General features: G+C 39.7%; 1 protein-coding gene across 8 annotated transcripts in view; it reads right to left on the minus strand.

The window, feature by feature from the left end:
* Positions 1 to 6,094: 6,094 nt before the first annotated feature.
* The window catches only part of PHAF1 (phagosome assembly factor 1), a 36,956-nt gene continuing 23,689 nt past the window's right edge, over positions 6,095 to 19,361 (minus strand). For 3 of the 8 annotated variants that reach the window (XM_067302654.1, XM_067302652.1, XM_067302653.1), the window contains 9 exons: positions 18,825 to 18,937; positions 16,618 to 16,751; positions 15,904 to 15,987; positions 15,114 to 15,196; positions 14,222 to 14,265; positions 12,158 to 12,201; positions 10,597 to 10,655; positions 8,928 to 9,000; positions 8,035 to 8,258 (listed from right to left, as the gene is read on the minus strand). In XM_067302654.1, the coding sequence (XP_067158755.1) occupies positions 8,112 to 8,258; positions 8,928 to 9,000; positions 10,597 to 10,655; positions 12,158 to 12,201; positions 14,222 to 14,265; positions 15,114 to 15,196; positions 15,904 to 15,987; positions 16,618 to 16,751; positions 18,825 to 18,937 (781 nt within the window). In that variant the 3' untranslated portion in view covers positions 8,035 to 8,111. Of the gene's footprint in view, positions 8,462 to 8,927; positions 9,001 to 10,596; positions 10,656 to 12,157; positions 12,202 to 14,221; positions 14,266 to 15,113; positions 15,197 to 15,903; positions 15,988 to 16,617; positions 16,752 to 18,824; positions 18,938 to 19,361 lie in introns of all 8 variants that reach the window. The other 5 variants (XM_067302660.1, XM_067302656.1, XM_067302659.1 and 2 more) reach the window with 4 other exon arrangements.

Consider the following 19,361-nt stretch of genomic DNA (forward strand, 5'->3'; position numbering starts at 1 on the left):
CCTCTCTAGTAGTCAGAGTGAGTTTGTTGAGTACATCTGCGTGCGTGGCTTACTAAGACAAACACCACATGTATTTTGCATGAGGACAGCAATATGAAAAGAACAGGTAGTTCGTTGTTTTGGATAACCTGGCAAATCTTTTCTTATGATGGACTTAATTTAACGGTAATGATAGGAAAATAAACAAGGCTTACCTTATGCTTTCCTACAACGCAATATCAAGTTCAGCTGTCTTTATTAAGTAGATCTTCCCTTCAAGCTCGGAGATATACTAAGTCTGGCTCCTCCCTCTGTAATGTCTTCAGATCTGCAATCCACCTACAATATAGCATTAACGAGCGCATTTTGTCTGAGATCAAAGTTGTTGTTCAACATCTGTTTGTGCCAGCACACACTCCGACAGCCAGCAGAAACAAAACTAGAGCAAACTTCACTCTGTTGCCTTATCCTATGGAATAGCTCATTTTTTGCCAGTGAATACTAAATCTAATAACTATACCTGCTTTTATTTGTCAACCTTTGTTGCGTGGCCCATTCAACCTGTTTTAAGTGCGTGAAAAGCAAACACAGACCGTTCCACATTACCTCTCCAAGCAAAACAAAATTTGGAGAGTAAACACAAACCCCATGAACTTGAGAAGTTTTGAAAAGGTTCAAGCTACAGCCCAGAAAACCAAACATGTCCATTTAAAAAAAACAACTCCAAGTGGCTTCTATTAACTGGCTAATTCAATGCACTGGTTGGGGGTGCATTTCTCTTTTCTCCATTCTTTTGTTTATGACTATAACCCTTGATGAGAAAAGAAAATGTTAAAAACGTGCTATGTGGGTTCTAACGGTAGCAAGGAAAGCAAGCAGACTTCCTCAAGACAGACAAACCTCTGAAGCTAATACAGTTCACTAAGTTTTACTGAATCTGAGGGACCCATGCACAGTCAAACTCTTTTCGTACTATACATAAGAAGCAGGGTTTGGCCACTGTAATGAGCCCAGTTGGCTTAAACTTCAAATTCAGCATGTCCAAACTCATAAACTGGAACTGAATGCCAAGATTCATCATTAGCTCAGGTTCACTGCTGGCTTAGAGATGGTAAAATAGAGAGCCAAAGACAACGCTGAAGCAACCGAGCGCTAAAACTCTGCGCTTCCTGCCTGCAGTCAGTTTAGGTGTTCATCTTTCTACAGCAGGTTCTCAGAAGCAAACCCCAATTACAAAAGCAAATGGTACAAAATAACGGCCGGCTCAGAAAATTCATGCTAGCCTAAATACTAGAACAGAGACTATTCTCCAGAGTGAGTTGAAAGCCCATCAGACTGCAGGGGGGAATCTACCCCCAAGCCCCTCTGGTCTGATTTGAAGACCTGCTGAGCCCCCGAGCTATACATTTCAGCTGGAGTTGCAGGCTCTCAGCAGCCCGCTGCTGAAAATTAGCCCGCTGCATTTCCCTAGCTATGCTACTAACCCTATCGTTGCTCATCAAAACCAGTAATACTTTAAAATCCAACTTGCTTTTCAGGACTTTCTAGGCTCATAGCCAGCATGAAAACCACACGCATACAAACTGCTAAGTTGTTTTCATTCTCAGGCATAGCAAAATACTCGGGTTTATGCAAACAGTAATAAAGAGAAACAAGAGGGGAAACTAAACTAAACCAAAGGACGAGCTCTTTGAGGACGACTCCTTCAAAGAACAGCCGACAGCTCCCCCAGCAGTTCTGAACGGCCTGCTACCACCCCTCCAATTCATGCAAACCCAGCGCATGGATCTTCTACCCCTTCCTTCCCGCCCCAGCCCCTCTCCTTTGACAAGGCCAGTCCTGAGGCCAGGAAAAAACACGAAACAATCCAGGTGCTCGGTGGCTGTCTTGTGCCCAGGATACCTGATTGAGCTGGACGGGAATAAAGCTGTGATACTAAGACAAATGCTCACAGAGGCCATGAGAGCAGAGGTGAGGGGTGCAAGAGCCTTTGTAGCCTCAATACTTCTGGATGCAACGGAACTACACAGCAAGGAACAGGGCAAACTCAGGAAAACAGGACTAGCACTGGATGCATGAGACAGGAGTCAGCTAGGGTACAGGGGAGGAGCACGCTTAGCACAATTTGTGTACTAATGGTTGCAAGCTTCCTGTGCAGACACCTTTGAAGCTGTACTTTAAACCCACTTGGTTAAATTCTGCTGGTGGTTAAAATTGAAATTTGTATCAGTGTAGATAACCCCTAGGTTGCAATGCTGCAAAATCCTGTATCAGTTCAGTTTTTCCAAGAAAGAGCAGCCAAGGTGGAAATGGAATGAAGTGATTCAGGCTCTGTTTTCCTTACTTAGCTGATTGAACTGCATGTTGCATAATCATGCAGGTGTGTGTGTGACAGGTATTTAAAATAAATGTTGCTCTGAAGGATATTAAAAATAGAATGAAACTCATGCAGTGATTGCAATCTGAGGTATAGGTTCAAAGCATTAAGATACTTCAAACACCAAGCGCCCAAAATTATAATATGCAGTACTATAAAATGAATAAACTAATAACGTTTAAAGGGAAATGCATTAGGGCATGGAAGAGAAAGGGTTATGTTAAAACATTAAAGTCTGGTCCAACACAAAAGTTAATAACATCGCCTTCAAAACAGTAAATGATCTACTCGGTAAACTCCAGCTTACCTTTCCCACTATTCGAAGCAGTCAGCACTTTCAGATCATGAAAAGGAGCGAGTTTGCCTGCCTGAAAAACAAACATTCCCACAAAAGAAACAAAAGCCTTGGATGTCACGTCTGGCAGAAAACCAGCTAGGGAGCGGCTTTATTAATTACAGCTAAAATTCACACAGGTGCAGTAGGGGATGGGGCATTTAAGTTCAACCTGAATCCTCCGAGTAACACACCACTCCCTGCAGAAATGAATACCTTTGCAGATGCAGATATTGCTAGGTAAATTAGTTATACCCTGGGCTTGAACAAAGCTGCCCTAACTCATCAACTCCCGATCCTAATCTGATGCTCAAAGCACTTCAGTAAGCTCTGCTTCTCACGTCCCCTTATTTTGCTTCAATCTTACCTTCTCTCTGAAACATCCCAGGGCACAGCTCACACGAAAAGACCCAATCAGAAATAATTCGTATTTTACTCATTTCACAAATGAACGCAGTGATCTTTTGTATCGCTTTGGCTACAAGTGCTGTGTTTGACAGCACCAGCTGGAGAAGACGACGCCTTTGCGTTCATGTAACAGGAGGAAGGAGGTAAAATAACACAAAAAGGTGCTTATGAGACAAAGGTCCCATGAAACAATTGTGACTGCAGAGATAAAAATAGAAGAACGCTTTTTGCATCAAAATGCTTACCAAAAAAATGCTCTGAACTCAAAAAAGTGTAAAATGCAATTGGCCCACAGGAAATTCTGCCGTATTAGACATCCTGGTACTTGTCCAAATATTCTAAAGTAAGCAAAGAGCTACAGCTTGGACCTGATATTTCTTTCAGAGCACCAGGCACACAGCTTCACACATGCAAGTTTATTCTCCTATACGTTTGGAGCCACCAGACAAATACAAAAGTGTAACAAAAGTTTAGATGTGCAAAGTTGCTCTAATATCCCATAGGACCAGCCAGTGTGAAGCGGGCGCCAGCACCCTCAGTCTCCCTTCGGGAAACATCAGCTGGAATCTAACCTTGAGCCAGACCCTTATACTGATGAATCACCATCTTGCTGTAATGCTGAGCTGTACGAAAGATTTTGTTTTAAACAGTTTTGATGGGAGTTCTGGAATAGGAACAGTCATGAGCACATGAACCAGTTTTAACACACTGCCCAACTAGTCTATTTCAGCAAAAAAATCTGTTTAGAATTAGAAGTAAAATGGTTCCTGTCAAGAAAACCAATTTTCTACTGCCAGGAACTGCACTTTGGGGAACAGAAGCTTCTAGTACTGTACAGCAGCATTGATCTATATAGCACTGCCTGTAACACCAACAGGAGCCCAGGGACTGCTTGCAGGCCTAAAGATTATGGGAAGCTTGGTCAGCTTCACCTCCAAAAAGGTCATGAAGATCAGTGTTTAAGCATAAGCAAATGAAACATCATGGAAAATATTGCTACATTCAAGTCGGGCAGACAGACAAGACAAGACACACACACACACACTCTGACAGCTTCTATACAAAGTGAAAAGACACACATCAAAAAGGGATTGCAGACTCAACGTATTTTATTCAAAAATGCAACTGTACTTAAATGTTGTATCAAAGGAGACAGTTTTATCATGTGAAACCAAAAGGATGGACCAGCATACATGTTGCAGCAATGCAGTATCTGTATGGAGACGCACACCACTAGGTAGGAGGGCACAGGCCAAGGTGGGTTCTGACACAGAGCAAACCTCCGCGCTGCTCGGGGAGGCGAAGGCGATGCACCCTGCCCAGGGGGCCTGGCAGGGCTGGAGCTGTGCTCGGCGGCGTGCCACCTCTGCGAGAAACAGCAGGTCCTTGTTCGAACAGAACAGCCTTGTCCTGGCGCCCGCTTCCTGCCAGACAGCCATCCTCCTGGGCTCCCCGGGCCTCCTTTCTTCCCCAGGCTTTCCTCTCTCCAGTCCGGTGATACAGAACTGCCGTCAGCCCCCAGGGCCATGCTCTTCATGCCAGCAACTCCTCAAAAGACTCCGCACCAGCTCCCCTAACGCATCTGCACAGGAACAGCTTGTCTTGGCTTCGTCCAAATAGCAGCAAACAAACCAAAACATCTCAGGGAAGTGAGCTGCAGGCAGCTGCAGTTACAAAGGAAGGGAGGGGAAGCCCAGCAGAGCCGCACTGCATTTAGTCTCCCCCTGCCCTTCAAGTCCTGCATCTCCCAAGAGTTAAATGCTTTGCCTTCAGCCCATCAGCAGTGGCCAAGATGCAAAGCTGCCTTTAACTTCTGCCTCTCACAGAAGAGCTTTCTGAGATCAAGGGACTGGTTTGAGCTGCATGTCACATTTAACATGTCTCAGGCCTGGCCTACAGAAGATCCCTCAAACTGCTGATGAGCTCAAAGCAGACGGGATGTCTCAGACTGCCCCCCAAAAACTGGGAAAAGTGCTTTCACTCCTTACTAATAACTCAAAGTATGCTGAACCTGGGTCTTTGAAGACTTCTTCAGCCCAGTTCTATAGACCAACAAAGGGATCTTTTTAAATTTTAAATGAAGGAGGACAGAAGTGTCATGATGAGCTTCTAACAGACAAAATTCTCTGCCATTTTATAAGAGAAAAAAAAATCACTGGCAAATAAAAAGGCTGCATTTGGGAATGACCCCATCATTTGAGTTGTCTTACTTACAGTGATGTAACATACTGCTTTTTCCTTAGAGACTGAGCAATAATTTTTTTTAAACAAAGCAAGATTTCTTCTATGCCTCAAGATTGACCTAGAGAAGTATTTGGGTTGTTAAGAGAGCACATCTAATTATCTACAATATTGTGTTAGTTTTGACTCACCAGAGTTTTGTAAGTGAAGATGGGAGCCACTGAAGTTGTTAAATACCTTTGGTTAGCTGCTGGCGTCGTGTCCTTAGGCTGGAGGCTCACGCTATAGCGGCAGTCCTGACCTCACCCTTTCGAGGAATATGTCCAAATATGCTTGAGAGTGGGATATTAGTAGGCATTTGTGTAGCCATTACTCAAGTCATCCTGTCAATAACTTATCTTCCCCTGCAGCTAATCCAGAGTCTTTATTAGAAAAGACTTGATTAACATTAATTAAAATAATTAGCATACTGCCATCATAGGTTAGTAACAAGCACATCACCTAAATTCAGAGGTCACAAAACTCTCCACGAGCAGCGTGAGCCAAATACGACGCCAGGTCCAAAAGCGAAGGCTGAGCTAAAGCATGGATAGCTTAGTGCCTTGCCCAGGGTTACACAGCCAACGCAAGAGAAACGGGAACAGGAGTCCCATTTCCCACACCCTGCATTAGCCTCTAAGCTACTTTAGGGAAAGCTTACTTTCAATGCTTTTCTGTTAAAGTACCTTAGGGCATAAGCAAACAATATGAGAAATTACATTTGCTACAGTTACTACAGGCATCTCTCTCATTACTTTGTGCGATACTCAAAACTCTTTGAAGCTTGATCAATTTTAATGAAATATCCAAAGGCTGACAACGGGTGTAACAATCACATTTTAAAATACAATAAGAAAATCCACAGTGTTATTTACCATACTTGTAAGACTCTTTCCTTGTTTCAGGACAAATATTTATAATATGCTTCAATGCGTCTACTGTGGAACAGACTGCAAGTTATGTTATTTTTCATACTGCTTCTTTGGAGGACATGCTATATTGGCTGTAAAACAAGGAACACTATTAAGGTACTTTGAATATAACATCTGAAAGATGGTAAAACAAAAAGGACTAATTGGTAAGAAAAAAAAAGCAAAGCAAGAACATCTATGATTTTATTACAAAAGGACCCAGCAACTGTATTTAACACAAAAACAGTAACTGAGAGTCTCATTTTATTTTTCTTTCAGTGTACATGCTCATTATTATTCCATTTAATTTACAGAAGGGCTATGTAAAATGAAATTAAAATTAGAGAGGAAACAAAAGGAAGACTGAGGCATAGAATTTTCTTAGCAAGCAATGATCACAGGAGACAGCACAGATTGAACAGGGATTCAACAGGAGTGACACCTAGGGATAAAGGTAAACAATAACTTTTTCCTTATTCATTAGATTCTCAATGGGGCATTTGTTTATGTTTGTTTGTTTTAGCAAAACAGTTTAGAATATCACAGTATACAGGAAGACTAAATGGCAAAGAATGTCTCACACACACCACATTTATCCCTGCTACTGGTCCAGGATCCAAAACTGCAGTTAACATTCTATTTCCTATCTCTCATTCACTGATAAACTATACAGGATTACACTGTACATGGAGTTAAAATTACAAAAATGTCATATTTACAAAATCTGTACACACATAGTAAAACTCACAAAATTGTCATCTATGTATCACAAGTTGCTACACCAAAATATTAAAAATGGGATAAAATTATACATTTCTCTTGTCCATTTTTAAAAAGGGTTCAATATTTCAAAGACAGACCACCTATTTCCCCCAAATAAGACTGGTAAGAGAACTACAAACCCAAAGTATCCTCCTGGGATAAAATGTCACGAGCAGCATCTCCCAACTAGAAAGAAGTCTATATCCTGTTTGCTGGGGTGGGGTGTGCAGTTAGCATGTATGTACAGAAATGGTGAAACTACAGTAAGGATGTCTTTGGCTAAACCTTTGGCATTAAATTAAAATCATACATCAAAAGTTACAGAAAAGGTTTTCTCGGTGATAGAGGAGCTGGGGAATTTCTTTCTGATACACTGTTATATACAGCTTTTCTTTCTCTAAAGAAAGAGGGTAGGAATAAAGGATTTTGGAACAGATGCAAATGAGGCAACACTATTTCTTGTTCCAATTTTTCTGTAGTAAGAAAAATTGTATCAAACCTCTTCACTAAAATATAATTCAGTCATAGAAATATCTCCTTCCAGAATGTTTTTTGGAAGCTGCATATGAAAAAAATTAGTAAACCAGTCATGGCAGAAAAAAAAATTGTTTCAGCACATCAAGTAATTATTAGTGCAGGAAGGTGGATTAATCTGATCCACTGTATAAATAAGCTTTATGCACAGCGTACATTAAATAACCATCACACCCCACTCATACCCAGTACACAGATGCTCCTCAGTGAAGAAAAACGTTTATCAAGTAATTAAAGTGTATGTAGTGCAAATGTTACAACCAAGTATTATGCACATGCTACTTGCTTGGTTTAAAGTTACACAAAGATGTGGTGCCTGAAATCATGGACATATATACATCCTTGTCACACTTGGTACAATGTCCTAAGCCACAGAAATACCGATGTGTTTATATCTATATATACACACACACGTTTTTCTTAAAATGTGACCACCACATCAATACAGTAACACAAACAGACTAAAATCAATACCTGCTTCCAGATGCTCCAAGGCTCAGAAAGTTTGTGCTTCTAACTCTTGCAGTCATTACGTGCCCCTCTTCCACTTCCCCCTTCTGCCATCCGAGAAGGGCAGACAGTCTCCTCAGGTCTGTGCTGCATAGGATGAGGGCAACTGAGAGGAATAAACGACGGCACAGGCACCTAAGCTGCTTTCCTCCATCAATAGTTCCATGCCCCATGATGAAGGGTTGAGAGAATTTCCCCTCCACACCGCTCCTGGGTGGAAAGGCTTATTGAAAAAAAAAAAATCATAACGTGCTTTCCATATTATAAGTGGCAGCAAATCAAGGCACGCTGTACTAATTTTGTAGCATTTAGATTAGCTGACTTTGCAGGGGATGCTCACTGGGGAAGGTCCGATGTTCTCAACTGGCTGCTGGGCCTCGTTGGGCCATACAGAGTAACAGAAGCTATGTGATTATTCTGCATCACCTGCAAAAGGACGGCAGGGGAAAAGGGAAATTAAAAGAATCATACACCAAAAGGCAGCTCAGAAGAGTGAAAATGGCAAAAATGGAACTGATCTGCCTGAAAGGAGAAATCCCAACAACCAAAGAAAGCAACCAACAGAAAGGTCTTGGCTAGTTCCTATAAACGGTCTCTAGATTTCCATGACACTTAAACACCAGCACGCTCCACAAGTACTCGGAGCTGCGTGCATGCATCTCCTGCTAGTGCAAGTCCTAGATGACAAACTGGAAGCACCAGCTTTAACATGCAAATGTACAACCTTAGAGAAGAGAAAGCTGCCTGTTTCTGTCAATAATCCCTGAGAATACAGCCACTCTTGAGTGCTGGCTTTTGTTGAAATAGGAAATAAGAAGTCAGTAAAAAATAATAATAGCTAACTCCTCCTCATCTTCTCTTGCTCAAAAAATTTGAAACTTTTTCTCCTAACCTCAAAGATCATTCGTTGCAGTCCAAAGCAAAAGGTTGATCCAAATGGGTTAGTGTTGTTCGGAGAGGATGACCTTAACAGAAAAGAGGGAAAAAATGAGTATGTGAGAATCAGGAACTTCTTAGGAAAGAACAAGCACTCATTAATACAGGGTAAACTGCAGCATCTTTTCATGCTAAATGCCTCTGATCAAAAGAGAGTAAGCCTACATTATCCAGCACCACTACTAGAGTCCAAATGAGTCAGAGGGTATCTTTTTTTAATGTCACAGAACAGCTATTAATACTTAGAGAGAAATAATCAAAGTTACTAATGATCTCTATGGAAAACTCTTTCCCTGAACTTGGATAGGAAAAAATCCTGAATATAGACAGATATACAGGAAGAGAGGAGGATTATGTAAATTTTGACAAACTATTTTTGTGTAAGATCCTTTCCCACTTTTTCATCTACTTTATTTCCTCAGCATCTTTCAAATATATTTACTACATGCTGTCTGTTAAGCCACTGGCTTCATCATGTTAAAAAATTACTTTGCATGATACCAAAATGGAATAATCTAAATTTAATTAAACACTACTTTTCAATATTAATATATCACTTGTTTTTCAAATATTTTGGATATTTGTGGATCATGTATAATTTTTTTTTTTAAACTGCAGTGTGCTTAGTATCATAGGATTGACCCAAAGCCTCCATGAAGTCAAAAAGAAGAGACTCCTGTTGACTACAATGGATTTTAGATCACAGCCTAAAAAAGCCTAGAAAATATATATCTTTTGGCTTTTAACTGATCAGTTTCTCAAACTGCCTGTTCAAGAGTGGAGATGTGTTCAATGAAACAGATTCTGGTTGAACTATCTTCTACAGCACAGATGGAAAAGAGATGAGTGCTATGCATCATTTCACCCCGGCTTTACTTTACATGGCTTCTGCTCACTAGCATAAAACAGGAGTAATGCAAGGGGGAAAACACAAGAAACAGTAGTTCCACAAAAAAAATCAAACTCAAAATTGTAGTGAAAGTCTGACAAAAAATACCTTGTTAAGTATTTCTGAAATTCCTGCAGTATTTTCTTAGAACCCATGACTTTAAACTCATCCTGAGATAAAATTACTGCAGAACTGTTTCATATAAGTCAGAGATTATAAAATGGTAATTCTGCAAACACATAACGCCTATTTTACCCAACAGCCAGCTCAATGCCTGTAGAAATGGAGCAAATTTAAGCATACTATTCTATCTTCAGCTAAAGACAACTGTACAACCACCATATATGTATATAAAAGCAAGACTGCAAACTCCTTCAGACAGACTACTATATATTAGACACTGCCTTGTATTCTGTTGCATTGTTGAAACATGTATTATAGTATAAGTCTACACTATTTGTTACACATAGAGATACTCATTTACATGCTGCTTAGCTCTCTGGATTTTACAGTTCAAGGAATTTTGGAAATGTTTTCATTTTGCATGTCAGCCTTTATTTCCTCAGAGAGCAGCGATCTTGTCTTATTAATGGAAAGAAAGCCTGAAACTTTAACAGCAAAGACACTGTGTAAATCTCAATAGTGTCTAGTACAAAAACCCCACCCTTACTCTCCCTAAACTCATCCTCTCTTATCAGCTCAGGCCCTGCCAAGCAAAACAAAAAGAAATCTTTACCTGTGTAGTACCACTGGCTTCTCTACAGGGTGCCCCAGGAGGTCCTGAATACTGTCCCACTGCAAATATATCAAAGACTGTGTGTTAAAATGAGCCACAGGAAAACTCTTCTTTTTATCTAGGAAGAGAGTCACATACATTTTTGTTTGTGGCGTGCTCGCTTGCTAAGTAATATAGGAGGTTGTACTTACAGAAGTATTTTGTGACTGGAGCCATACTCAGTAATGGAAACTTATCAGGGCTAGGAGATTCTGAGTTTAATTCTCATCTTTGTCTCAAAATTGCTTTAAATCAGAAAAATGAATATAAATTCTGTGGTCCTATGGGGAAAATGTATGTGGGAAGTCTTGCAGCATTTTCAGGGACACCTTAGAAAATTTTACAGCTGTAGGAAACCTCAGCAAAATATCTTCTTACATACCTTTGCAGAGGGAAAGGCAGCATCACTGCTGCCCCTCACAACAGCCATTGCTTGATTTAGCAGGCAAGTTCAGAAAGGAAGAGAAAAGCTATGCCATTTAATGATTGGGAATTTACAGCATTTTTCACCACTGTAAGCGGACTTAATAAAAAGCTGCAGTTTCACAAGCAAGACTGAAATAAGCCAAAGCACTGAAGGATGCAGTAACTCAGTCAAAAAGCAAAAAAATGGTGGTAGCGTTGGAGTTGCTGACTACTTTTTTTTTTTTTTCCCCTCCAGTAAGGGGTCCAAAATTCACCATGGAAAGTCAGTTTCCTAAACCATGTTCAGAACCTCCATGCAGCCAGAGTGGGATCTCGCTCAATCAGCTTTTAGCATTCAGAAGGCAGCTGAAGGCGAGCAGCTTACATTTAGGCATCGACACTGCCGTTGTCCGAACAGGGGCAGGTAACTGGGGCCGAGTCTGTAGAAACTGACTGAACCAAATCTTCAAAATATTCCTCATCATCATAGGAGAAACCTGAGCACTGCAACATCCAAGTTTGTCCCACTACTCTGCTCCGACTCCCTAAGCAAGCAGGAACAAATAGCCCTGTCTTGCTGCTCTCCCTGGGCATCCTAGGAGCCAGGAGAACAGCACTGACCCTGGCTAAATGTTAACTGAAGAGGCTCTTCTGAATAAAATTTTCACAAAATTTTTCAACTTAGTGTAGCTCTCAAAAAGTCATGCAGTGGCAATTGCCCTGTTGGGAATTTCATCCAGATGATATAAAGCTATACAGTCTTCAAGGAGCCTTCGCAATCAGGGGATCTGCACTTGGCAGTGATGTTCTTGTGAGATCTGCTGCTGCTGCCGCCTGAAAAGTGTCCCATTATTTGGGCCCTTTACCTGCAGCTACCATGCAAAACATGCAGTAATTCAGTTTACTAAAAGCATGCTACAATGAATACCTTCAATCCTTAACATAATAAAATGTCTGAACCACAAAACACACTCATTAAATTCTGGTTTTAAATATCTCTATTTTAAATCAACATGGAACAATGCCATTTTTTCTTCAAACCACACTGCAAGTCTAGCATAGATCATTTAGGTGGTTTAAAGAAAGTAGTAAACCATTCAGTCCTGTAAAGACTTACCTTGCTGTATGTTGTACATGTTTCAGTCTGTGAATCAGCACTATCTATGAAAGAAAAAACAGAAAAGCATCTGCAATTTGTGCTTGAAGAGAAAAGTTTCCTATATAATCCTTTATTTGGGTAGTTCAGATAGAGGGAGACGTACAAGCCTCAGATCGGTTCATATACAAATTTACTGGCATTTACTAGCAAACAAAATTGTCAATAGTATTGATTAAACATCAGCTGACTTGATTAAACAAAGCAGCCTATACATGTAAGATTACAATTTAAGCATTCTCATATAAGAATATCAGAGTGAAACTACATCTCTCTGCACTGAGTTAACCTGCCTAGCCTAGACTTTCATCAACACGACATGATGTGCTACTCATCAAGTCCAAACACTGTCATGTTTGGAAAGAAAGCTGGCAAGCCTGACAGCTTGAGACTCAGGGCTGAAATCAGAAGGAGGGGGAGGAAAGGGGGAAAAAGCTGAGTTTGGGAATAACAGTCCCCAGTGTCATTCCCATGGGAAAAGAAAACCAACCCCTCTGTTAAATAACAAAAAGCCGCAGATGTGGACAGCATCATATTTGGGCTTACAATCTTCAAAATGAATTGTTTGCTGGCAGTTTCCAGCATTGTTTCATAGATGCTCTGTGAACTTCTGCATATTGAAAGCATCTTCTCTGAAGTGGTGGGAATGAAGCTAGACACTAAAAAGGCAAACATAGCATATGGTCTTTAATTTGATTGAAAGTTCCTCTCTATTTTCCTCCTGTTTAACGAACACAATCTTTTTAGGGTGAAAGAATTCAGCGTTTGTGCAGCTAACCACCAGGTTCTTGTCTGAAACTGAATTACAGAAAGGAATAAATAGAATTGCATCACGCACTGCCACCAGATGGAAGAAGATTGACTCTTCATAAGTTTTGTAACATTTGTTTTCAACTTTTTACATGTCCTGAACATGAGCTGGAGAACATAAAGGTCAATGAAAAGAAAATCAGACACATCCATGCATGGTGCCACTTGAGGTGAAAAAATAATCAGAAATGAAAGCATTTGAACTATTGCACAATAGCCTTAGGGGAAGGGATTTAAAAAGTGGGTAGACTTTTATGCTTATTCTCTTGGCTGAACTATAAATCAATTTTCATGTAAGCATGTATATAGAGACTTTTTTTTCTCCACGTTTTTATTCATCCACATGCTCAGACTGCAGTGACGTCCACAGGAGAACTACACTTTACACAGGTAGGTGCTTTCAGTGAAAGTCTATCAGACTGAAGAAAGCATCCCTCGCCAAACCCTAGCAAGCATCCTGCTTCCCTGGTTACTCCAAGTACCTACTTTTCCATGATACTTATTAACTCTTATACTGAAGAAGTCTACCTTGATCACAACAATCTTCAGTTGGACAGGGTTCCACATGCTTTACTGAGATTATGCACATGCACAGAGCTGGGCACATCTAAATACACTGCTGAATTGGAGCCACTGCCTAACAAGAGAAATTGGGAGCAGCATATAACACTATTTTCTGAGCTTGGAGACTTCTAAGTGGACACCTACAGACATACTACAGCATGTAGAGCCAAAGCACTCTGGATGCTTGTCTCATTCTCAACTACATCAGTTCACTTTAAGTAGCATGAATAAGCCTTTTAAGAGTGAGAATGATGAGTAGCAGCACATCATTAAAAAAAATTCAACAGTGGACTGGACCAGCTCAGACCAACACGGCCTTACAGATTTTGAGCCTTCAGGTACAAGGTAAAGAGCAGGTACAAAGCAGAGCAGCAGAACTACAGAAAATTAGCCATGTTGCAGTTATATATCCCTATGATCCAAGCAAATAATCAGGGTAGTATAACTAAAGTCAGAATTAGAGAACTCATCCTGAAGTTTTGTTTTTTTTTTTAAACTGAAAACACAACCCAAAAATCTCTTCTGCCTCAATGATCTTCACTTCTAGCATCCTCTGATGATGAAGAATGTGTCAAAAATGGAAACTGATATCTCCCTTTGTGCATTTTGTGCTACATGCCCCCTGAAGCAGGATGAAGAACAACCACTCACCTCGCTTAATGACTAGTGGAATCTTGAATTCACAGCGATGGTAGCTAGAAAGTGCAAATCAAAGCTATTAGAAAACAGAACAGTCAACATAAACTACACAGTGCAAGCACAGAACTCCTAATAACCAGTTTAATGAAAAGCCACATGAATAACATGAAAATGAAAGTCTCAACGCTAATAGATTAGGGAGAAAAATTCTAATGTTTTTTCCTACTACTATATCAAAAAAGGCAGCAGCCTGGAAATGTTGCAACATCATTTTCTAAAGGATACAAAAGGTCCTTCCGCACAAGTTATTCTGCTGGTACATTGAGTGGATGGATAAAAGTTCAGGTTAGAAACAACAGTATAGATTTCTCTCTCATTCTCTAATACTAATGCCATCTGCCTGAAAACATGTTCTCTTCATTTAGACATCCAACCACTTATTCCTTACATAACTCACATTCCTCCACTAAAGAGTTTATGTTTAAGAAGTATTGAAAACACTTTGGTCACAAGCATGAGAGTGCAAACTGTGTCGCTAACCGAAATAATGTCAGAAAAAAACCAGCAGCCACCTACCAGCAAATGGACACTCTTGCTAATGCCAAGTTTGCTTCCAGCAAAAGAATTTGCTGATTATAGCTGGACCAAGAACTACCTTACTTCATTTACCACTTCAAGACATACTTGACAATATAAAGGCATTTAAAAGTAAAAAAAAAAAAAAAAAACAAGAATAAAAAATGCTAATAATGATTCCTGAAACCTCCACTGGCTATCAGATACACCAAAGACCCTTGGGAAAAACTACAGAAACTATATAAAGGGAATATAAAATTTCCTTTTTACATGTTTTAGAACACTTTTTTTTTTTTTTTTTAAAAACAGATCAGTTCTTTAGACTCACATGTTAAAGTTGTAATGACCAGGATAATTTGTATGCAGGACAAATTTCTTCACCTTGTGAGTGTTTGCATCAAAGAGAATATCCTGTTGAAGAAAAACAGATAGACAGGAAGCAATACAGAGAGAGGAAGGTGGCTTTCCCCAAATTAAGCTCAGCTTAGTTATAATTGTACATGTACATAGCAATATGTATCCATCCAATAGGAACTGAATGGAACTATGAAAAGTAATTATATTCAAGAATGAGACTATTTGTAAATTCAAATAAATACATAGTTCTTTCAGCATGCAACCACAGCTGCACTATTTTATTTGCTAATGTTGGCTATTTTTCTAAGGAGGGCTTGTCTTTCTGCTTATGGATTTACACTAATGCAGACTAAAGCAAAATAGCTGTAATACTACATTCGGGAGGGATATGAATGTTGAGCTATATCCCACAACTCTGCACACTTCCATAACTAGTATTACAGCACACTTATCTGTCCTGTGAGACAGAAGTGTGGATTTCAGAAATGAAAGCTTGTATTTCTATGCATCAGGCATGGCAGAGGGAGAAAACCTAGGAGAATGCCAAAGCACGAGCATAAAAAGCTCTCCATCCACTGGTGGAGATAAAACGTTACCGATGGAATTCACAAGTGCTAGAGAAAAGTCAGTGTTGTTTCTCATTCGGAGACTCCCGAGGCAGCAAGAGTTGCACAGCCTCTCATCCCCACAGCTCTTGGCATTCTGCAAGGATTGCTGTGCAGCTAAATCAAAGCTTTGAATGCGTTTGGCTTCCCACTCACCACTCCAAGTGTGAAGTAATTGAAGAAGTAGTCATTGCACTTCGATGGAACCTGCTTATGGGGAGAGGGCGAATGGATTTTCATCTGCAAGAAACACATGTTTTTCAGACGTATTTTACAGTCCTAACAAAGATTAATGCACAAACAAGACTACTACTACAGTCAAACAAATTGACATGGTCTCATTTCATACTACAGCGCTTGTTTAAAAATGTAATATCCTGTGCTTCACAACAGGACCATTAGCTGCTTGCAGCAGCATAACACACCAGCTTTTTCTTGCTTAGTTATCTGAAGTAAGAGGTTTACTCATATGCTGTTACACAAAAACATTAGGAAAGGATTGAAACACATGCTGAAGATATTTTATATGAAATACAATTTTTTAAATTAAAGAGTACTGACTTGCTACTGTTCATTTGGATTCAAAACTGCTCCCATTTGCATCAGTTTTTAAATCGGGTAAAATGATGCAAACCACACAGCAGGCGCTCCCCCCCGCCTTTTTTAATTAAACAGGTCTGCATTAATTTAAAAAGATTTTTCTAAACCAAATCATACAACGGTTCATCCTGGTTAATTACATGTCAAATGGCCGTAATTTGGGCTTTATGAAAGTGTAACTTTATTGGCCTTGCAAAACCCAAGCCCTGTGATTAAACCAAGACAGCACTGAGCAGAGACAAAGTCCTACGCCCAAACGAATTTCCCTACCTTATCTTCAGACTTGTAGAAGACTTTGTGTGGAGACCCCAAAGTGCTCAGCACATCCTGGCATGAATCACCAAAATACACACAGCGCTCAAATACCCGCATCTTGGCATCGGCTAAAATGCCCAGGCCACAACCTGAAAAACAGAAAACAACTTAACATTCATATTTTGCTTATCAAGAGATATATCAACAAACCATAGCAGAAGCTTAACATTTCTCTGTTTATCATAATGAAACACCTGAATTCTTTAGGCAACATTGCTGAACTAAATTTAACTCTTTACTTTTGCAACAGTTCAAAACAGTATATGTTTCCCAAAGTGTTGTATTTGCTGACTATGGCACAGATCCCCATCTTGACCACCACCTTTAGCAATGCTATCTTCATTTCTTTGCTTTTCACAAAAGTCACACAAAAGTGTGACTTGTTTTCCTAGTCAGTCTCAACTTGGTTATTAGCAGTAAGTACCAAGAATTACTCCTACTCCTAAAATACTTAACTTTAATAACGAGACATATATCTCCAAAGCTATAAAGTGACATGTAACCTAAGCATGTCCCCTGCAGCAAAAAAAAAAAAGCCCATAAAATTGAATTCTTCACCCATATTAATTATATGAGAAAATTCACATTCTTCTCTGAAGATTCCTGTAGCTTATTAAATCAACAGTAAATGCATTCATACGTACACAATGTTTGTTAGAAGTGAATCTTACTGAAGTGCCATTACATAGATGAATGGCTGACATACATTACTAGATGTTAAGAAACAACAAGATCTTGTGGTTTGTGACCCTATTTGCTTTTTGGGATGTGGCATCTTCATTTTCTAGAATGCACGCACACATATGCATGTTACTGCAAAACAAAGGATGTGCTCTAAATACACATTTAGCTTTTCTCACTATACGTTATTCATGCAGCCATTTCCCAAATGAAATAAATCAGAAAAATATCCCACTAAGCCACCCTTGATTTTTTAAGCAATATTTACTTCAAATTAATATACTTGCAGAGAAACTAATGCTAGAACATGTGTATAATATGTTCTGCAAAGGAGTTTCTGCAAACTTTAGCAAGGCAGATGCCAAGATCGCCTTCTAGCAAGTTTTAGTCTGAAAGTTAATGTAAAATTTTAATAATTATTTTATTCATGGCCAACATTTCATTAAAACTGCAGATATGCGTGTTAACTAAGTACGACACTACCTTAGAGGTGTCCAATTTTTCAAAATCTACATTACTATGATGTTATAACTAACTCCTTCCCTAGTACACGAGGGTAAGTGTTCCCTGTCCTAGGCAGCTCTCCATTATCTTCCTCTGAAAAGACAGAAGCAAAATAACTTGAACACACCTGCTCCAGTTTTGTTTATCATTTCTTATTCATCTTAAATTCTGTCCTTTTCCCCTTTCAACTTTTGCATACTGGGAATGTATTCTAAGTATTGCCTCAATATAGATAGTGCTAATAATCAGAATAGAAGCAGGGACTGCTAATGAAAATTATTAAAAAATCTGAATATTTTTTCTTAAAAATAGTCAACTCTCAAGCTACCGTCGCTGAACAAGGTTGTTTTGCAGGCAATATACCTTCCTCTAATGACTAAGGCCTGCCCATCTCTGAAAAAAACACACAAGGACAAATTACTTATCAACCTCTGTCACTTCCAGCACGGTCTCCTACAGCAAATGAACACTGGATTGAGTTTGAAATGTGAAGTCTAAGGTTACAGCATTTGTATCTCTTGATGGCATTACACTTCTAAAATCTTCTAGAATGCATCACAAAAATATTGACATAATACAGGTCACTGGAATCTCAGAAAAATGCACATGGACCCCAGGTTTTTTTGATTTCTAACCTTTTTTTCCTGTGACATACTTGCATCTGCTCTGTTCTATATATACACACCTGGAGACAAATTCCACTGCTGCAAACAGACTCTGAGAACTTGGAATTACAAAAAAACCCCACAGGCTACAACCCTCGGGGACTTCTCCAGGCCTAGAGAAATGCAGCAGTAGACAGACTCACCTTCACAAGGGTTGTTTTTGGTTTTGTTTCTGATAGCTCAAAACAAGGTACATAAAACACTGAAGCCACCTGTAAAAGCATCATATATAACCTCTGCCTATTTTATAGAAGTCTGCCCCTCTTCTCCCGAGGGCAGAAACCCATTCGATATTCCTCGCTTCACCAATACCTGCAGTGAGTAGGCGAAGCCGTAAACCTGAGGGTCCAGTTCCATCTCGCAGAACATCAACGTTCTCTGCGTACACGTTACCGAGAAAACAGCTGGGGGGCATCAAGGGAGCCCTAAAACCAATCATACAAAAAAAAAGGGCATTGGATTGGTTTAATCTTCACATTCTCTATTAAAAAGCTGATGACAGATGAAGACAGTTCACTGCAACAGAGCTCATTAGTGTTGACTAAGCAGCTTTTAACTCAGACTGAAGACTAAAAGAACACAAAATCAACAGTTTTGTGCAAGCATCAGGAAGACTTGAGAAAGAGGAACAGGGCAGCATTCAAATGCAGGACCTTTATTATTAATGAAACAAGCAGCAAGTTTTAAAGACTCCAGAAACTATAGAAGCTGTATCTAGCCTTTGGGTACCTCCTATGAAGATGTGTGTCATTTCAGACTTTTCTCAGGAAAATGGAAGTTGTACAGTTTTTAAAGGTACCTACTTGTAGAAAGAGGTGCATCTCCCAAACGCAGCAGAAAAGCCTTCAC

Source organism: Apteryx mantelli, chromosome 10, assembly GCF_036417845.1.
Source record: "Apteryx mantelli isolate bAptMan1 chromosome 10, bAptMan1.hap1, whole genome shotgun sequence".
NCBI lineage: Eukaryota > Metazoa > Chordata > Aves > Apterygiformes > Apterygidae > Apteryx > Apteryx mantelli.